Here is an 18,161-nt window from a genome sequence, read left to right on the forward strand (position 1 = left end):
CGAGCATACCGCTTGTAGGAAAAGACGTTGTTGTTTCGTTAGGGCTGGAAAATACGGAAATGACGAATTTGTAAGACGATCTGTTTGAAGCTCAGTGCACAACCCATCAAAAGATTTATTTTAGCAGATTAGATTTAACTAAAGCTGTTCACGAAAGGTAATGTGCAACAGATTGCAATTCCGCTGGCACCAGCTTTGTTATTAGAGTACCCCACTCCAACTCAAAGTTGGTATCGTTGAAAGTACTGAATTTACCTGTTCGTATAAAGAGAAATGTAAACCGAAGTATTTGATTTTGTCCTTGCATTCTAAAATAACTACGCAAAAATATCGTATTTCACCAAATTGCGGACCGCCTTAACCCGATAAGAGCTCAATAAATTTAAATGTAAACTTCATAGTTAATATATTCATCGAACGCATATTACTAGCAAAGCAAGACTTATCTCTATTTATGTATGTCTTGTAAATACTTACATTACTTTTAAAGGCATAAAGTGACGTGTAGCAATGGATACCCGAACCGTGCTCCTATTAGCTACTGTTGCGATTAATTTAGGTAAGTCGTATCTTTTTGTTGAACTAAAAAATCCTAATAGCTTTACGAAATATTGTGTGAAGTAGTACCTAACTTTTAAAGAATCCAAAATGATAAATGTTGAATTAATCATTAATGAAATATTTCTGCAAAACTAAGCACAGAAATGAGAAACACGTTTTAATTGTTACGATAGTCAGTCCTGTGCCGTTTAACGTTAGTCTTTAATTTTTAAATGAATTGAAATAGATGTGTATAGATATATCTAAACAATATTTTCACAGTTTTTGTCTGATCGATGTGTAATATCAAATTCCTGTAAAAATGAACAAAAAAAAAAATGCCGCAACAAGCGAGCTTATTTGTTATGGCGTGTGTTCCTTAGGTTACCATAATACAATGTCTGTATCAAAAATTCCTCATTCCATGTATAATTGAGTCAATATGTCGTTAACAAAAACGAACGTTACAAATCAAAAGAAAAATTTGTTTTATATGAAAATTGAACAGAATATAATACATGCATATTATTTAAAACAATTGTCAATTTACTGTTATACGCCTTGAAATCCGTAAAAATTCTACATGAAGTGACAACACTTCTGGACAGTTTAAAGCCGTTAAAACTCGCTATTTTTAAAGAAAGAGATGTTACATATTCTCGTTTTGAAGCATTTGCAATATGCCCCAGGGCTGATATTCCAACTAGATTCAACATCGTTTTCAACAATTTTAAAATTTTTGTTTTTTATTCCTTTACAAATAGCATTCATGTTTTAAGGGGACAGCTGTTTGAGAATATTTTATATTCCAGTAGTACGGGACAGAACAGGACAGTACGTAAAGTCATGTACATTGTAGGTTAATTGTTATTACAAGATGTTGTTCGTTTACCAACAATTGTAAAAAGTTCATTTTATCAATTGAAATTTAAGTACTCGGCAATTATTGCAAACATATGACAATATACATTTTTACAGTTCTAGGACTATTGTATCGTATGAAAATGTATGAATTGTACAGAAGGCCGACTCCTTGCTGGAGCCAATTTCCGGATTCTATGTCATATGTCAATTACATTGTAAATAGCAATGCTTTAGTAGCATAATAAACATGTTTTATTTGCTGTTCAATTTTCATATATGTATATAATGTTTTCTTTAGGTGAGTTGGTTCTGTTCAGTTTCACATTCGTATCCTTAGGCACCAATGATATAAATTGCAATATTGAAAACAAGACATTCTTTACAGTACCGCTTCAGGTAACCTTTCGCGCCTTCGGGAAAAGTTGCGATTAGCGTTCAAGATTCATTCGGGAAAGTCGAAGTGTGCAACAGCGGAAGATGTATGCGCAGGATAAAACGGGCAGAATAATTTACTATAATATATCAAGAACGTAGCTTTTTAAATATACTTGAAATATATATGTTTAGGATTCTATTTTGTTTTCAACTAAATATTTAAATTAAATGACAGAATTATTAATCATAACGTGTGTACTATGAAATATTTCGAACATAAGATTTAAATTAAAATATCGTACGCAAATCACTTTGGATTGCGTGATTAATTTGCTAACAATTTACGAAATTCCGAAACATTTTTAACTTAATCGGTCTGCTTTATGCAATGTACTAATATTTAACATATATCTAAAGACACCATTGTTGCTGTCTCTCGCGAAAAATGACCTTTGACAAATAATTTGAGGCGTGCGAGTTTAGCCTCTGAATTTTGAAACATTTCATAAACGGGCTAATAAATAAATTGTAGTATAATGTTATCATACAAAGATATTTTCACGGTCATATTCAATTTGGTACAAATAAGTATAATCATCTGAGATTAATACAGAAGCATTCTAACAGTCAGGGTTATATAAAGGGTTATATTCATAAATTGTAAACTTATCCAATTAAGGCATTAAATTATTTAGCAAAGCTCGCAACACTTAATTTTGTATTAAGAAAAAACCTTATGTACTTAATAATGCAAACAGTAATTACTGTTATGATAATTATACAGTGAAACTTTTGAATACCGTACCTTCAAAAATTCGAAAACTTGTGACATTCGGATAATTGCAGCCAGGTAAGTAAGTATATGAGTAACCGTTTAAAATCACGACATTCTATGAAATCTCCATAATTTTCATAATTGAAATGGTTGAGACACTGTCATAATGTCATAAAACTGAACTGACCCTACAGGACAAAACTCAAATAATTCGCGGGTGGGAAACTTGCTCCAAACCACAAAGAACACCGATTTCTTTTCAAGTATATGTCAGTTTTAACCTCATGTTGTCATAGTTTCAAATAGATATTTTTTTCTTTATCCCGCCCGCTCAACTCAATAGGGAGAGCGCAGATCTATGGGTTCGGTCCCTGGAAGAGGTTTATGGTTTCCGTGGCAAATTGATGAAAGGCATTGTGTCTGAAATCAATTGCCATTCACCTCCGGTTTATGTGAAGTAGTTGGAACTTAATTGCGGAGAAAAGGTTAGTACTGATACATAATCCAGGAACACTGATTAGCTTAACTGTCCGAAGTTACATAACGAAAAGAGACTTTTGAAAACAGCGCTAAACCACAGAACAAAGAATAATTACCTTAAAATTTTATTTAACAACTCTTGTTGATATTTTCGAAATTAGATATTTCCTTACTATTAAAAATTCAAGACTGGGTTTTGGCGATGAAATCAAATATCAAGGGGCGGCGGGGAGGGTGCCATGGATACCCTACATTCAATTTAACTAACGGTTTTACTGTTAGTTATAGGTCTCGAAATTCGAACCAATGAATATAGCATTTGAAATAACACGAATAAAGGGAAAAGATATAAGGAAATAATGAATGAAAACTAAAAAAATGAAAGGCACAAAAACAGAAAGAAAAACCCGTTTTGATTTTACCAATATACAGAAATTCTTGCTCCTATGCAATTTTATAAGAAATTACGCCAAAGCAATAAAATGTGCTTGTTAACATGTGACTTATATCCGGTGAAGCAGAAATTCAAAGTATTTAAGAACCGAATGTCCGCTATTCTTGTCATCCATATCGGTATCGGCGTTGTTTAGAATGAATTTTATATTACCTTCATGCAAAACAGAGGGCAAAATCTAGGGTATAATAAATTCTTCTTTATTAGGTCTGTGACGAAATTCTTGCGGACTTCTTTATTATTTTTTTCAAAGCGACGCCATCTTGATTTTAAAATTAATACCAATGGCATACTTATGCAACGACTTTTATTTGCGAGCGTTTTTATGTTAGATACTCATATATTTATTTGCAGTTTTCTCAAGATTTTTGTAACAAAATAACACAAGGAATCGGAAGCCGATTCGTGATGGCATTTGGTCAGGGTTTTAGCTTTCTTTAATTGCATGAACGAATATTGCATCGGGAAAGGAATATTTTTGAAATGAGGTTGCCGAGGAAACTTTTATCTGTTTTTTTTTCTTTCCAGCAGAGTTATGTCCTGTATAAATTTTAGCCAGGTCTAACGTTTGCGTTGTGCGGATAGATACCCAATTTTAAACTGAACTTTGGGTAGAGCTTCACATGTTATTGAATCATGTTAAAGCAAGGCACAAAACGTTGTAATAGTATTGCCTCTTTTATGCTATAATATTAAGGATTTTGTAAGAGTTATTTCATTCAAATTTCTTTTTTTGTTGGATTTAATGTCGCACCGACACATGGTAAGTCATATGGCGACTTTCCAGCTTTAATGGTGGAGGAAGACCCAAGGTGCCCCTCCGTGCATTATTTCATCACGAGCGGGCACCCGGGTAGAACCATCGACCTTCCGTAAGCCAGCTGGATGGCAAATTGCTTTGTACAAACAAACACCAGTGGCATATTAATGTTTAAGCTATTGATTTAAGACAGACACATACCTAGTTGGTGGATTCATAATTTTTTTTAAACCAGACGGTAGGATAAAAAGAACATAATCTTGCTGTCTTCAATCAATTTAAATGTATTAGGCCTCGCTGAAAGACTGATCATAAACTGTAACCTAATATTCTTTATATGCATGTCATATGCCTTTTATATCATATATCCAATCAGTTGGATGAATGTTTAATATAAAATGATTTCTTTTGTGAAAACGTTTGTAATTATTCAATCTTCGTCTTTTCATCTGAAATATAGGGTTGTGTGACCCTCGAAGTTAATGATAAGCAATTTATCTTTTATCTGAACCAATCAGACGCGTTTGTCGAATGGGTCGTAACTTTAGGTTTTGAGTAACATTATCTATCTTTAGAATTTGAATTTTGTCATATTATGACGTAAGAGCATTAGCATCTTTTAATTGCGAAATTATGAAAGTGAAAAAAAAACAACAACATGCAGAAGCCGGTATTCGCATTTCCTTATTCATGTACTTTGTAATCATTTAAATTCGCTAGCATGAAATTGCGCGTAAACGGCAAAAAGGCAGTTTCGCGCAGGCTTTAACTCGCGCACTTTCAATTTAATTTTTTTCATAATTCGCCAGCATCGCATTTGTCCGGTATAAAATACCAATTGCAAACACATTTGTTTTCTTTTTTTTTTCCTAGTGGCCTAGTTTTTGGTCCAATATGACCCATATTAAAAGTTGACCTAGATTTTATCAAGGCAATCATTCAGATCAAATTTCATGAAAATCAATTGAAAAACTTCAGCCTCTAGCACATATTCAAAGCATTTCTTTGATTAAACCAGGTTACTTAGTTTTTCATTCTAATTAACCCTTATTCAAATTTATCCTAGATTTTATCCAGACAAACATTCTCATCAAATTTCATAAAGATAGAGTGTAAAATGGAGTTCCTATTGCATACATAAGGTATTTATTTAATTTGACCTAGTGACCTAGTTTTTTACTCCAGATAACACATATTCTTTCTTGACCTAGATTTAAACAAGACGACCCTTTTGACTAAATTCTATGAAGATCAATTGAAAAATACAAATACAGCCTCCATTGACAGAGAGACAGACAGACGACTGACGACGGACATCGAGTGATCACAATAACTCACCTGAGCAAAAAAGTAAACAGAATGTACAACTATTCAAAATTTACAATTACAACCTCATGAAAAATCTTAATCAAAACAATATTTGGAAAATTCATACATATGTTTATCAATTGGAACAGTAACTTTATATTATTTCAAATGAAGACAACCCAAAGTAAATATTAAAACGTTTAAATTATGAACACAGAGCTCTGTTCTTGCAATACAGAGCTATCTCCTTAGAGACACGACTATCTCCTTCACGACAGAGCTATCTCTTACAATAAAAAGTAAATAACTTTACTCCCGAACCATTTCCGGTACATATTTTATTTCGAAATGCATTGTATATTTTACAGCTATCTCACGCCTACTCGGTTTGCTTCTTAATATTACTTAAAATGTAAATATTTGACAATGAAAGTGCTTTCATGACAAAATGGCCAAATTTACTGCAAAATCAGCTTATTGGTAAACATCACTACGACCACAAATTAAGAACGAATTAGCAAACTTAAAGTTCTCTGTAAAGTTAAATCATATCTACATCGCCTACCATTCCCCGATTTTTGATATTCGATACACTGCTTGTAAAAATGCAAAAAATATGACGACACTCACCTTTGTTGACACAGAGCAGTTTATCGTATACCTCTTAAAGAGGTGGCTCTGTAGTTTACCAGGCGTGCACAAGATCCAGCCTTCCCTTTATGGAACATTAATTTTTGACATATCTTATAACTACTTGTTGCTAAAATAACAATACTATTAAATTAGCTACTGTAACAACAAATCACGAGCATAATTTTCTGACAATCTTTTTATAAGCAAACTCACATGATAATACCTTACACTTTTAACTTAAACTGTGTTCAATATTCAACTATATAAAAGAAAATCACATTTACACGTGAAAACCGATTATTTCGCGACCGAGATACATGTTATGAATCAACCGATACCGAGTGGGTATTCAATTGGTCAAATTCAATAGACGTTGCTTACATGTATGAAATGAATAATTATTAGGGTTTTTTCAGTCTTTCTTGTGCGATTCAAGTTACCTATTGTCGGTAAGTATTGACCTGGCACTCATTAATCTTCGCCAACATTTTCGGGCGTTTTTGTTATTTAACGCGCTATTTGTGTCCTGGAAATATCTAGATTTATCAAAGTAATCAATTCAGACGACCAGCGACACAGTGTTGTGTTAGTAAACTCTCCGACTTGGAAACACGTTACCATGGGTTCGATTTCATTCCCAACCATTAAAATATAATTCCGTGTATTTGCATTTGTATCTATATTATTTCATCTTATGAAACATTTCATTCTGTGTCGTTAACAACAGTTCTTGGAATTGCCCGTTGAATGAACGAATACTTGTCCGGACCTGAAGATTTTAAACAACACTGTGTAGGACGGTTGTATGTACGTAGAAGAATGTTGATGGATAGTAGAGTATTTCGTTTATAAATCATTATAATTGTGACAAGTTTACCGTTTCTTAAGGTACTGGACCCGTAATAGAGTACCTCCTTTTTGAAGAGCATTCAAATCCTTCCATAAACCTACTCTGACTGCAATTTTCAGGGGTCGTAGATTCAAGCCCGACTTGGATCAAATTTTTTTCCTCCATATTTTCCTTTTTTTCTAGTAAGTTTATACTTCTTTCAATACTTATTATGGATGTATTGTACAAAAGTGGAAACATTTCATCTTATAAGCGATTTGTTGCTGTTAAAAGTGAATTTACCTCTGAATCTGGAGGGGTAGAGTTAGACATCTTTAAAAATACTGAGTTACATGCGGTCTATTTTGCCTTTATTCTTTAGATTACATATTGTGGAAAATTGCATGTAGGTTTTACTTCTGGCCCAAGGTTATTTTTTAATGAAGTGAGCAAAATTCAAAACAGACCCACAAGATTCAACCTTAATTTTTCAATGTTGGAGTTAGAATTCTGTCTCATTAAATTTGTTTACTTAAGGCACCCTAGAAAAAATTATATTTACAGTTTTATTTTGTGTTTTATGATTGTTTAACAATAGTTTGATGTTTCTTTTATCATAATTAATGTTGTAATGAATTCTCTGCAAACGTTTTACATAGCGGCCATCACATTGAAAGTTTTCTTGAGCTTGAGGAAATACCATAAATTATACAAAATTTGCAAACAAGAGCACCGCCTTGCGGGTGCTGACGCTCATCTGAGTTTTTTTGTATAATAGAAATGTTGTCCTACCCATTATTTTCTAAGTCTAAAAAGAGCCATCATTCTTGCATAAAGCAGGATAGAGTTATGTTTCTTGATGCACAGCGTCCGCTTATGATTATGAAAAACTGTTGCAAGTTTTAAAGCAATAGCTTCGATAGTTTAGGAGAAAATCTGACCTAAATATAATACTCAACCAAGAAAATGATTTTCTAAGTCCAAAAAGGGCAATACTTATTCCAAAAAGCAGGATGGAGTTATGTTGCTTGCTGTACAGGGTCAGCTAATGATGGTGAACAGATGTTGCAAGTTTCAAAGCAAATAGCTTGAATAGTTTAAGAGAAAAAGTTGAACTAAACATAAAACTTAACCAAGAAATCCGATATTTTCTAAGTCCAAAAGGGGCCATAAATCTTGCGAAAAGCAGGATAGAGTTACGTTTCTTGCTGTACAGGGTCAGCTTAAGATGGTGAACAAGTGTTGCAAGTTTTAAAGCAATAGCTTTGATAGTTTAGGAGAAAATCTGACCTAAACATAAAACTTAACCAAGAAAACTGATTTTCTAAGTGGAAAAGGGGCAATAATTCTTGCAAAAGAGCTGGATGGAGTTATGTTTCTTGATGTACAGGGTCAACTTGTGATGGTGAACAAGTGTTGCAAGTTTCAATGCAATAGCTTTGACAGTTTAGGAGAAAAGTTGACCTAAACATAAAACTTAACCAAGAAATCTGATATTTTCTAAGTACAAAAGGGGCCATAAATCTTGCAAAAGCAGGATGGAGTTACGTTTCTTGCTATACAAGGTCAGCTTATGATGGTGAACAAGTGTTCCAAGTTTCAAAGCAATAGCTTTGATAGTTTAGAAGAAAAGCTGACCTAAACATAAAACTTAACCAGGCAACGCTGACGCAGACGCAGACGCCGACACCGCTCAAGTGATGACAATAACTCATCATTTTTTCTTCCAAAAATCAGATGAGCTAAAAACGGCACGGTAAATGTTGTTTAGAATTTGCAACACAGTGCGAAATATGGTCAACTTTTTGAATAAACCTAGCAAATGCCATTTTTTAAACAAAAACAATTTGGTCAGACAGAGGACTCGATTACACAAACCTAAGATTGGTAGCAAAACTCTTTATCCGTACAGCTATCTCTGCACATGATACAAAATGGTATATAATTGACTTCTCAATAGTAATATCGTTTTTTAGGTTCGGACACCGGGAATTTATTTACTGAACATACGGAATACTCATGAGTGTCAGGTCAATACTTTAGGACCATACTGGCTTCTTTGTTTCGATAAGGTATATCAACACCTTATAGAACACTTAGGAGGTCTACTACACAGACCTATCCTACTTCTATTGTTTACACTAAATGTTTTATGACGAAATATCGAAAGTACCTGTAGCAGGATTCTTGCCCGGGTCGCTTCGGTGCTAGTCCAATACGCTAACCACTGAGCCAAAGAGTCGACACACTTACACAGTTGTCAGGGATTAAATTTAAATGTACAGGTTATGCCTCAGCGACCGTAACAATGCAGTTGAAGCATGAGAAGTCCGTGCATGTCATTTACGGCGCGCGCGAAATTGACTTAGTAAATAATATTATCACTTGTTGTTTTAAAAATGTCCGATTTAGTAAAAAATTTCGACCAGTTTTATATGTCTTGAAAATTCATCTAAACATGACTTTGCTGTAAAATTTTAACATTGAATTTTAAACAGGTCTTGAGATTTGTCTGAAAGTTAAAACGGGCAAATCTTCTGTTTATGTGGAGAATGATTCATGGAACATTTTACTTAACAAAAAAAATAAATAAAAAAATATAAAACAATGGTAATTAAAACATCACAAATTTTCTCCAAGTTAATTATTAATACTTTTATATAAATTACTAAAAATTGTGAAGATTTTCTGTACAACTAAATAGTAGAGTGCCAATTTCGAAAGCTCTAGACAGGCTGGACAAAAGTACCAAATTTTGTACAACGGTAGCTTGGAACAATATAAGACTTTAGGCTGTAAGGGTCAAGGTCTCAGCCCTTTGGAATTCTATTTTTAGAACATATAAAATGGCCGCAATCAAAGCAAACAGCTATTTAAGTACAAGTTTTTATCTTATTCTTGATACATATTTATGTATAAACTGATTCATACCTACTCTTAGGGTCAAGTGATGCACTTGCATAAAGTTAGGTCATGCTACATGACGGTCTGTCTGTACATTCGTCCGTACATACGTTAAAAATGTCTTCTTTTTTAAAACCATACGCTTTTACGTACATACATCATAAGCCCTGTAATGTACTGCTTGATTTTTATTGACCTAGAGGCGATAAATATGTGCAACGACTAAATTTTGGTAGAAGATATGTTCCTTTTTGTTTCGTTCGTCCCTCTGTCTGTCTATATTTTTAGTCATAATGAGGCCACATGCGAGACGCAACATCAGTTTATATTACTGTTGCACATTGTAGATCAAATGATATAAAGGCAGCAGCATTTCACGTCCGCTAGTTACTTGGTACATGCAGATGGCAATTCCATTCATCATTCTATTGAAATAAAGCTATATTGAGAGACCAGGTTCATTTTCATTTATGGTTCTTTTGCATCATATACATGTATTAATTGATAAGCTTTGTTTTTTTTTATTTTTAGTAGTTTTAGCATCGCATTAACACAACTCATGTTCAAATGGCGACTAAATAAGCATTTTGATAAGCTTTATAATTTCTATAATAGAACACATATTACATATATCTATATAAAATCTCTGTATTCAAATAGTTTTATTTTGATATAGCTAAGTATCAATATAGTCATACCTTTATACAATTATTTAATGACTATGCCTTTATTTACTGGTTTCTTATTATAATTTATCTTTTAGATTTATATGCACCCTTATTTCCTTCATCTTTTGCATAAACAAATAGTTACCTCAAAACAATTTTAACATTTTTTGCAACTGAAAGCTTTGAACACGCAGCACATTTTTTGTTATAATCATCAGGCCAACGTCTTCTGGTGTGATACTATTCATGTTTATCCTGGTACATATCATGCCAGGGCCTTTTGGTAGTGGAACAGTTTTGATGGTATAATTAACTCGTCAAGAAGCTATAGGTAAGGGAAGCGGTTGTCTAGCGGGTAATGTGTCGGCCGCTTAGCCTAGAGTTTGATACCCACTTGGATCACGATCAAGCCTTCTCAAATGGCACCAATACTCGAGGAAATGTTCCAGGAAATTGACTCGAGTGTGGTTCAGATAAGCCGTCATCACAATTGAGCTTTAAAATAAATTGGTATAAACTAAAAAGCTATAGCTATTCATATAGACAAGAAATGGAATAGATGTATGCACATTCATTTTCCGAACATAATGAGATCCTTCCTATTTATTTTTTATTTTAAAAAGCCTATTCTTTCTGAAGACATTTTCTTTTGTATTATGATTAAAAACCAAAAGGAGATATACATAGATACAGAATGCTGACATTTATCACTAAAAGCTCCCACATCAGTGGTACAGCTCCAGTATATCTGAGGGAATTGTTCCTACTCGACAACGCTCACAGAGTGACACTTACTTTAACATCCCTCGACGGCGAACAAAAATAGATCTATGGCCGTCGTTGGTCCAAAATGTTGGAACGATCTCACTCACTAAACACATTTGTTTAGTAAGTTTCCTGAGCAATACGTATGCTGTTGTTAAAATACAAAATATCAGTAGTGGTAAAAAAAAGCTTTTATACATGTCTAAATCTCTAAATCTAAGTTCTAGAATCCTATTCATATTTTGAATATATATGTTTTAAATGTGTGTTATATAATTGAAAAGCGCAATATATTTTTGGCGCTATATAAATGCCATGTATTTGTATTTGTTTTTGTGACTTTTATAATACGTTGCATACTGGCATGATTGAATTCTGATGTTCTTTATAACTTCAGGCCTACTTTAGAAATGGTAAAATGTAAATTCCCCATTTTGCAAGTAGTTATACCGCTAACATTATATCTTCTATTGTATCGGCTAAATATTTACACTTAAGAACAAAAAAATAAAGCCATGCCCTTCATTTCACTACAAATTATATTATCAAAAGTAGATGCATCCTTTGACATATTCCTTATGAATATATAAATGGAAATGCTATGTAACAAAACTGTACAGCAAAATGAAACAGTTAAAGCCTTGATTACAGCATACAATGCCTTTTAAATATTTCGAAATTTCCCGCTTGGATCAATGACACCGAACGACAACATATCTTAATAGATTGAAATCCGCATACACTATTTACACCAGCAATAAAAGAAATAGTTTAAACCATTTTCCTTTATTTTCAATTTTAATTTAGTATTCGTTTTCAACATGTAAAATACATAAGCTATTATACAATTATCAATAATAAATTAATTAATAAAGCAATTTGCAGTAATTAATGCATTGAAATGACCTTACACTTTACCTACCTCTCTAATCTTGAAATGAACTCTAGAATGCAACAGCACTGTTGACACATAAATAACAGATAAGAATGAGAATTTCATCGTTAAAATCCTTGCCATAAAATAACACATTTATTTTAAGTAATATACATATAGCAAATAGTGCTTTCTATACAAGACAAGATATTAAGAAATAGGTACATGTATCAAACAAGATTTTGAATAGCTATTAAGAAAAACATTCCCCTCAACCATCTTAAACATTTGTTCAACATGCCTAAAGTACTTTTAATAGGATATTTTGTCACGTCTGTTACACAGGCGGCAGTAACGTACCTGAGAGTTGCTGTATCGGGCTTTAACATTATGGAATTTTAACAAAGTGAAGTTCACCTTAACAGACCACAGGTGGCAGTAACGTACCTAGAATACAGTATGGGTCAATGAGCCATATACACTTAAATTTATAACAATTATAATGTTTTATTTGGAAAAAATGCCAAAAATCCATTTTAAAGAAAAATTGCACTTATGACAATGAACCATTAAAAAGGTGATTAAGAACAGTTTGACATGTGCATTGCTTCCAGGTCACAATATCTCCTGATAAAGATTGAACAGGGATTTATTCGGGTAGAGAAAACACTACCGTTTCGCACGCCCTTGTTCGCTCGTGATGCGTAAACGGTTTGGAATTGGGCTTCGAAATAAGGTTTTTCTGAAAGATTATTTTTTTTGCCCAAAAGATGGCCAATCATTGATCAAGAAATATTGTTTTGAAAAAGAAGTGCAGACCTGGAAGCGATGCACATGTCGAACTGTTCTTAATCACTTTTCTAATGGCTCATTGTCACAGGTGCAAATTCTTTTCAAAATGGCTTTTGTCATTTTTCCCCCATAAAACATTATAATTGTAATAAATTTAACTGTATATGGCTCATGGACCCATACTTTATCCTAGGTACGTTACTGCCACCTGTGGTCTGTTAAGGTGAACTTCACTTTGTTAAAATTCCATAATGTTAAAGCCCGATACAGCAACTCTCAAAAAAGAGAAAATGCATAATTACATTGTTGAAAAAGCACTTCTTGTAGTAACATATATTTGTCATTTTTATATAAAAGGGAGGTAATAAAAAGAACCGACTCAGTACTACTTTCTACTTTGTGAATCATACTTTAAATACCTTTGAACAATATTTAACAGCTGTTCTGAGATATATATAATTTTTGCGACGGATGGGCGGGCAGACGGACGGAACAAATAATAACATGCTTCACCCAAAAGTTGGTCAAACATATTGTTTTCCGCTACACCAATACATAATTAAAGTCCAATCAGACTTGATCTTCTAAACGAAGATCTGAGAAAGACCCATTCACATACGTCTTCTGTATGTTTTGGATTTCCAGTATTGTTATTTTTATTTTCGCAGATCTATTTGTTTTGAACCAATCAGACGACTTGTTCGAATCTCAAAGAGTAAGAAACATTTGCAGTCAGTCCAGGGCTCGAACCCAGGACCCCTCGCTTATACAACAAGTGTCCTACCGACTGTGCTAACCAGCTATCTGACATCTTACGACATAAGAATTGTAAATATAAAAATCCAAGGCTTTTTAAGCTTGCAGAATGTTGTAAGTTAGCTTTTGATTGGCTAGCGGAAGGGTCGTCAGAACGAGGCTATCAATAGCTCGTGTTCAGAACCTATGCGTAGCGTAATAGGAGATGTACTTTAGTCAGATTGAATTAAAGTCAAGCCGCACATTACGGGGCTCATCTAATAGTTATAACCACACTTATACTGTTTATAAACGGCATTTTTGACGTACAGACAGACGGATGTGAAACTTGACATAACTTCATGCGAATGTACCACCTTACTTTTAGATTAGGTATGAATCAGTTTACACATAAATATGTATCAAGAATAAGATAAAATCTAACTTTTACTAAAATAGCTTGTTTTAATGGCGGCCATTTTAAATGTTCTAAAAACAGAATTCCAAAGAGCTGTGACCTTGGCTCTTACAGCCAAATATCTTGTATTGGTCCAAACTACCTCTGAGCAAAATTTGGTACTTTTGTCCGGTGTGTCTAAATTTTTCAAATTTTATATGAATAAATGGAACTAAGGTAATATTGAAGATACATGACAAAAATGTATTTTAGAAAACAACCCCAAAAATGTTCGTGATATATTTTATAGCGTTTTTGGACGAATCTGAAATACTATTAATATATTAAACAAATTTTAAAGGCATTTTTAAGTAGAAGTAATGGGTGGGAGACTGGTCAAAGCACATTTCTCGTTTTCTGAAATGTTCCCTTTTTTATTGTATATTGCCTGACAGTCTTTCATTTGTACAAAGTAGTAAGTTTCCCGGATTCTGTTCTTTTTCTAATCTTTTGTTGATTTTACATCCACAAGTCACTTACAACTTTTTCAACTGAATCAGATGCGGAAGACGAGAACTACTTTAAACGAAATTATATTTATTCAAATCGCTGCCATTTCACAGAGAATAAAAGCCTCGAACTACAAGACTCTTAATCAGTAGCTCTCTATACTTCCATTGACAAGAAGATGCAAGGCCTTCGTATCTTCCCGATGATGTGCATATTACCTCCTCGGATTATGTTGCCTGCATCGGGGAGATACAAGAACATCTGAAATAACACAAAAAGTTTCAGTATCTCTAGAAAACTACAAATATTTATATTTTATATACACGTAATTTATCTTTTTGATTAGATTACCTATATAATCAACAATACAAACACGCCTGCGTACAGTAATGTTTTTTTCTATGAAAAGCAGAACTTTTACAGTACCTTACAAAGTTGTCATGATTGTACGAGTATTAGCACATTCGTAATAAATATATTGTTCATACAAAATTTATGTTATCCCCGTTACATCGATCTGTGTATACTATTCAACTCGATCGAGATGATATACCCTTTGTAGAAATGGTCAGCCTTCTAAGATTATTTTATCAAAATATACAAGAGAACCCTATTACACTATTTGTATGCAACAGGGTATGCGCTATTTACTGGCTAACATGATACTGATGACACGCATTTCTTGTGATAGTGTAATGATAGATCAATATAAATACATCTATATGGTATAAGGGCAATGTATATTTAGGTAGCAAATTAAAGAACTAAATATACTTACAGTTTCTTCAAATATGTCAAAAACATATAAAATGCCATTCGCGTCAAATTCTAACCAATTGACCAGAAACACATTGCTGACCTCAAACAGAGATTATAATGTTTGCCAAATGTGCACAGAGTTTTCATGCAATACAAATACTATGTCATAATTGCTGACAAGTATATGAACAGATGGTAGCAATTTGGGAATTTTGTTAGATTAAAAGTAGGCGATAAATTGTAGTACACATGGTCTTGTTCCTTGCTTTATTCATAACGTTTTACATATCCGAAACCAATCTGGACTATGTAAAACTAAAGAAGATGTAGGTAAGTCAGTTTTTATTATCAGAATAGGGCTGCATGTTGTTAATAGACCTGCTACGCTCGCTCGGTCCATAAATCCCTCACAGGTCTATAAATATAATTCAGGTCTATTCCTCGAACAATAACTATTACTGAGATTTGTTTATGAAACTGGATTAAGTCAAGGAAACTTGTAACTGCGGTTTAGAGAAAAATAATGCACGAAACCCAAAGTCACTTGTAGTTTCTCATATACTGAATTTAAATCTATATGAATGGCTCTTTCCCCAAAACGTATTTAGAATATACCGAAATAAAAATAATCAGTTTAGGGTAAACAAGACCGAATATTTGTTTCATGTTTTAGGACATTTATCGGCAAGTCAAAATACCAATTGCGCTCGAGGGTACTGGGGAACAGATTGCAAAAATACATGTCCCGGAAGATGCTCATACACTGGATGTGACAAAGCTACCGGCTCTTGTTTTGAATGCGACTCAGGATATCATGGTAAATATTGTGACTATCCGTGTCCGGTTCATTGTGTCTGTGATCGTCTCAATACGAAATGCACATCCTGTGACAATGGCTGGTACGGTAGTTCTTGCAATATACCGTGTCGCAGTAATTGTGCCTTGTGTTCAAAAACTACGGGTGTGTGTTCGAGTTGTAAAAATGGTTGGTATGGGACCAGTTGTACTGCACAGTGCTCCATAGGATGCAACAGATATTATTGTTCGAAGTCAAGCGGATACTGTTCAAGTTGTAAAGTAGGCTGGTTTGGGTCAAAATGTGAAAAACAATGTCCAGTCAGCTGTCATAACGGATGTCATAAAAGTTCCGGTTATTGCAGTTACTGCAATTCTGGGTTTTGGGGTTCTAAATGTTCAAGTGTTTGCCCGAAAAATTGTGAAAGTTGTGATAAATCTAAAGGGACATGTCAGTTTTGTCCTAACGGTTACTGGGGAAGTAACTGTTTGCAAACGTGCAGTACTAACAATTGCAAAATGTGTGATAAAAATACAGGTAGTTGTAAAACTTGCAACAATGGATTTTGGGGATCTACCTGTAACTACGTATGCAACAACTGCTCAACTGGAAAATGCGACATTACTACCGGCGTTTGTGAGACATGTCCAGATGGGTTTGCAGGAGAACACTGCAATATCAGGTGTGATATTTCAAACTGTAACAACTGGTATTGTGACAAAGAGCGAGGATTTGCGTGTTCAAGTTGCGATAACGGATTTTGGGGAACGTTTTGTGAGAAACAATGCAGTATGAATAACACCTGTAGATACTGCGACAAAAGTACGGGGAATTGTCGGGCTTGTAATATCGGATATTGGGGAACATTTTGCGAGAACACATGCATGGATAATATCGGATGTAGATATTGTGACAGGAACACAGGACTATGTAGTTCATGTGAAAGTGGATTTTGGGGAAATGGTTGTGATAAGAAATGTAATAAAAATTGCTACAGTACATGCAGTACAGCTACAGGAAAATGTTCGTCTTGCAAACCCGGTTTTTGGGGAACATTTTGTGACAAGAAATGTACGGAAAATAGCAGCTGTAGATATTGCAGCAGGAATACCGGACTATGTACTTCATGCGTTAGTGGATATTGGGGAACACTTTGTGAGAAGGGTTGTAATAAAAACTGCCGCAATAGCTGCAATAAAGATACTGGTAAATGCTTGTCTTGCAAAGCCGGATTCTGGGGAACACTTTGTGAGAACAAATGCCTGGTAGGAGACAGATGTCTTTATTGTGGCAAGTCCAATGGAAAATGTGAAACATGCGTAATCGGTTTCTGGGGTAATTCGTGTGAAAAGAATTGCTCATCTCACTGTGCAGGACATTGCGATCAAGAGAAAGGAACGTGTTTATCCTGCAAACCTGGATTAAGTGGCTTAACATGTGATACTGCATGTGAAAATGTCAACTGTGAAATTTGCAAACGCTATGGTGACATTCATTCCTGTACCAAATGCCGAGCCGGATTCTGGGGTCAAAACTGCGACATTCAGTGCAAATCTGAACAATGCATTGAATGCGACATGAATGAAGGACGCTGTACCCTATGCGATGACGGATTTTGGGGAAAATCCTGCCATTTAAGATGTCATGAAGCGTGTAAATGCTGCAATGTTAGTTCCGGAACATGTTATCAAGAAAACTACTGCTTGAGAACAAAAAATATGTACAGCACGTCAGGTATATTTTTGACACCTGCTGAACTAATAATCGTAATAATGTATATCAATTTTTATTCAAACTGAAAAATAAAAAAGTTGGAATCTAAAATACGTAGAGGATAGAGATTATTCTGTCATTTCCACCTTTGTACGGGAATAACAAAATTTTATCCATTTAACAGAGATTTCATGACTGTAATTTCTACTAAAAATTAGCATGTATTTGTT

The 18,161-nt window shown here is 34.0% G+C and overlaps 1 protein-coding gene across 1 annotated transcript; it reads left to right on the top strand.

Annotated features, from left to right (window-relative positions):
• Window positions 1–422: 422 nt before the first annotated feature.
• Window positions 423–17,952, top strand: LOC128553674 (multiple epidermal growth factor-like domains protein 10; the record flags this gene model as incomplete). Its single annotated transcript, XM_053534851.1, has 2 exons — window positions 423–559; window positions 16,096–17,952. Coding segments are annotated over exons 1-2 (1,906 nt in total), but the record flags the coding sequence as incomplete, so codon positions are not given.
• Between the last annotated feature and the right edge of the window lie 209 nt (window positions 17,953–18,161).

Source organism: Mercenaria mercenaria, unplaced genomic scaffold (assembly GCF_021730395.1).
Source record: "Mercenaria mercenaria strain notata unplaced genomic scaffold, MADL_Memer_1 contig_4168, whole genome shotgun sequence".
In the NCBI taxonomy this organism is placed as follows: domain Eukaryota; kingdom Metazoa; phylum Mollusca; class Bivalvia; order Venerida; family Veneridae; genus Mercenaria; species Mercenaria mercenaria.